This window comes from Oratosquilla oratoria, chromosome 38, assembly GCF_046742065.1.
Source record: "Oratosquilla oratoria isolate Oo_2021 chromosome 38, ASM4674206v1, whole genome shotgun sequence".
In the NCBI taxonomy this organism is placed as follows: domain Eukaryota; kingdom Metazoa; phylum Arthropoda; class Malacostraca; order Stomatopoda; family Squillidae; genus Oratosquilla; species Oratosquilla oratoria.
In genome coordinates, this window is record NC_134814.1 from 32,949,887 (window position 1) to 32,954,181 (window position 4,295).

Below are 4,295 nucleotides of genomic sequence, written 5' to 3' on the forward strand. Positions count from 1 at the left end.
CCATTTTCCTCACTCATCACGGTAATTTTCTTAGCTCTTCCCACTGCAACTATCTTTCCCTCCCTATCCTCCTTCACTTCTAGCAACTTCCTAAAATAATCAGCGCATCTTCCCCCTACTGCCTTCTCTTCCATTATCATCTTTCCATCTACTCCTTTTACCTTTTCTTCTCTACTTGATGCGACCCTCATCCTCTCTTGATTTCTCTCCAAAACATATTTTTATTGCTTTCAAATTTTCTGTCATACTCTTTCCCCATTTTACATCTGCTCTTCTCTTTGCCTCCATCTACTCCTTTTACCTTTTCTTCTCTACTTCATTCACCTCCTCATCCTCTCTTAAGATAATCTGCCGATCTTCCCCTTACTGCCTTCTCTTCCATTATCATCTCTCCATCTAGACCTTTAACCTTTTCTTCTCTACTTGATGCGACTCCTCATCCTCTCTTGATTTCTCTCCAAAACATATTTTTATTACTTTCAAAATTTTCTGTCATAGTCTTACCCAATTTCACATCTGCTCTCCTCTTTGCCTCCTTTAACTTATGCTTTACTTCTCTTTTCTTTTCTTTGTACCTCTCATATGACTCCCTCGTCCTATTTTGTAACCAATCTGTGAAAGCTCGCTTCTTCTATTCTATAACTATCTTTGTTTTTTCACCCCACCATTCACTACCATTATTCTATTTCCTCCCGTCCTTCTTGTACCACACACCATCTTTGCACACTTTGTGACTTCCTCCTTGAACCATCCCTATTCCTCCTCCACTCCTAGCTCTACTCTATCAAAGGATTACAAAGGCAAAGCATGCCGACAGGAGACCTTTTGATCCATATCTAGGTCGGATGCAAAAAAAAAAAAAAAAAAAAAAAAAAAAACATATTAATAATAAATTAAAACTATAACAATGTAAATAACAATTAAAATACATAAATAAATGCATTGGTATAGTTGAATAACAAACAAACAGGTAAATAGTAAATGATAATAAATTGACATATAACTAATAATAAATGAAAATCAGACAGACAAATTATAACAAAACAAAAACAAATAATATAACATAAATTATAATAATTACAGCATCTTACTTAGGTATTTATCTAAATGATTCTTAAAGCTTCGAACTGAACTACATTGCACTACCTGTGCAGGAAGTTTATTCCATTCATTAACTACACGGTTGACAAAGTTGTTTCTACCTACTTCCAAATTGAATCTATTTCCGGACAGTTTGAGACCATTGTTTCTTGTCTGATTCTCATTCAATGTGAAAATTTGGTCACTTTTGATGTTGTCAATTCCCTTTAAAATCTTAAAGACCTGTATCAAGTCACCTCTGAGTCTACGCTTTTTTAGGGAAAACAGATTCATGTGCTTAAGTCGATATTCGTATGATTTATTTTTGATATTTGGAATCAGTTTTGTGGCTCGCCGTTGTACTTTTTCCAGTCTGTCAATGTCTTTAATGAGATTCGGTGACCATACGGAAACAGCATATTCCAAATGTGGACGAACTAACGATTTATATAGCTTGTTAATGAGTGATGGACTTTTGAAATCAAAAGATCGCGCAATCAATCCCAGAATCTTATTTGCTTTCTCAGAGGCTGAAATACACTGCTTGGATGATTTGAGGTCGTTACTGATAATTACGCCGAGATCTTTTTCACTATCCACTTTTGTTAACGAATTTCCAAATAACTTGTAATCGTACTTGCTGTTATTTTTACCTATGTGCATTACCTTGCATTTACTTGTGTTAAATTTCATTAGCCACTTTTCAGACCATTGCTGTAATTGATCTAAATCTTCTTGAATATCTAATTGGTTTGAGTGATCATTTGCCACTCCGCACAGTTTTGTATCATCAGCAAGTTTGGAAACAGTAGATTTTAGTCCATGGTCTATATCATTTATATATACTATGAATAGAAGTGGCCCAAGAACGGAACCCTGAGGAACTCCACTTGCAACACTTTTCCATCCAGAAGTTTTTCCATTTAAAACAACTCTCTGTTTTCGACCTTTCAACCAATTACTAGTCCACCCTAATAGGCTACCACTTATTCCATGCAAAGCTAATTTAGTAAGTAGTCTTTCGTGTGGGACGGTATCAAAAGCTTTTGCAAAGTCTAGATATATTAAATCTATATTGTTTCTTTTGTCATAATTCGAGACAACTGTGTTGTAGAATTCGAGTAAGTTAGTCACGCAAGAACGTTTCCGTCTGAAACCATGTTGGCTATCATTTATCAAACGGTTACTTTCTAAATGATATTCGATAGCATCTCTGATGATAGTTTCCATTATTTTTCCTACGATCGAAGTCAAACTAATAGGCCTATAGTTATTTGGTTTCTTTTTGTCACCTTTTTTGAATATGGGAGTAACGTTAGCTAGCTTCCATTCTCTTGGGACATCTCCGGATATGATGGATTTCTTGAAAATAATTTCTAATGGAACAACAATCTCATTTTTCATTTCCTTTAAGATTCTTGGATGCCAACCGTCAGGCACTGGTGTTTTATTAACTTTGAGTTTGTCTATACACCTTTTAATTGTTTCTTTTGTTATATTTACCGTAGTGAGTAAGTTTACCCCAGACTTTTCACAGGTTTCAGTTTGGAATTCACTTTGAGGTGTTTCGTTTACGAATACCGAGCTAAAATAATTGTTTAAGAGATTACACATTCCTTCATTTGAATATCCTTCACTCCCTCCCACTCCTCTATCACCTTCTTCTTGTATTCTTTCTCCTTTTCCTTTTCGTGTAAAGAGTTCACTCTAAGCACCTCCCTACCTTTTGTCCATTTCCTTTTTCTCCATCTATCCTCCACTCTCAACTTACCTTCCACCAAAAAATGATCTGATATTCCCCCACTCCTATCTACCAGTACATAGTCTATTAACGTCCTATCTACCACCCTTCCATCCACCACCCTCTCCCATGTGAACATATGCTTTACTTTCTTCCGAAACAATGTATTTGCTATCATCAACTCTCTTTCTAGACACATCTGGACCATCAACTCTCCACTACGATTCTTTCCTGGAACTCCACATTTCCCAACCACTCCGTCAATTGGTTCATTTCCTACACTAGCATTAAGGTCTCCCAATACTACTACATTGACGTTCCTCTCTAAACCCTCTATGCACTCATTTAAATCTATCTAAAAAGCCTCCCTTTCTTCTACCCATTTTTCACTACCAGGCCCATATGCACTTACAAAAACCCACATCTCTTTTCCCAGTTTCACCTTCATCCACATTATCCTTGAGGAAACCTCGTTCCACTCCACTACACGTTTACCTATCTCTTCACTTACTAGTATAGCCACCCCTTCCCTCCCTCTCCCTCTCTTCACTCCTGAATACCTCCCAATTACACTCCCAAACTCACACTCGCCAGGCCACAGTAAGCTTCGGCAAGCTCAGGAAGAGGGTATATACAAACCGAGACCTGACTGTTAAATCCAAAGTCAAAGTGTATATTGCCATCTGTCTTCCCATTCTACTGTACGGCAGTGAGTCCCGGACGCTTTACAGTAAACAAGTCCGCAGACTGGAGGCTTTCCACATCCACTGTCTACAGTGCATTTTAGGCATCACTTGGCGTAACCGTGTACCACACGTCGACATTTTTCAAACTGCTAACACCACCAGCATAGAGTCAATGATAATCACCCACCAGTTGCGCTGGGTTGGACATGTCATACGAATGCCAGAAAACCGTCTCCCTCGACAGGCTCTCTATGGTGAACTGAGAGATGGGACCCGTGTGACTGGTGGACAGAAGAAGAGGTTCAAAGACCAGCTGAAACGAAACCTTAAAAAATGCGGTATAGAACCAAACCAACTGGAAACCCTTGCCTCGGACCGATGTACCTGGCGCTTAACTATCAAGCAGGCAGGTGAGACTTTCGAGGAAAAACGCACAGCTACCAGAAACATCCAGCGAACCCGCAGGCATGAGTACCAGGCCTAAACCCTCTTCCACCTGGGGACGGTATCCCATGTCCAACATAAGGAAAGCGCTGCGCCTCAGAGTTTGGCTTGAGGAGCCATCGGCGCATACATCAGTGACATCGATTATGATCTTACCAATGTTTTACTTTATAAACTTTCAAGAGAGAGAGGACGTCTTCGTCGTCAACGACGGGCTGCCTTAACTAACTAACTAACTCAAAGCCAACACATCCATCTTTCTTCTCACAAACATACTACCTATCTCTTCCCTTTTACTCTCATCTGTACCACATTCACGCAAGTTAAAAGACCCAAAGCTTTGG

At 39.0% G+C, this 4,295-nt stretch overlaps 1 protein-coding gene across 1 annotated transcript in view; it reads left to right on the forward strand.

Annotated features, from left to right (window-relative positions):
• Window positions 1-3,991, forward strand: part of LOC143019868 (uncharacterized) — a 7,026-nt gene extending 3,035 nt beyond the window's left edge. Inside the window, exon 2 of the mRNA XM_076175848.1 lies at window positions 3,416-3,991. Coding sequence (XP_076031963.1) covers window positions 3,416-3,991 — 576 coding nt within the window. The remainder of the gene's footprint in view (window positions 1-3,415) is intronic.
• Window positions 3,992-4,295: the final 304 nt, after the last annotated feature.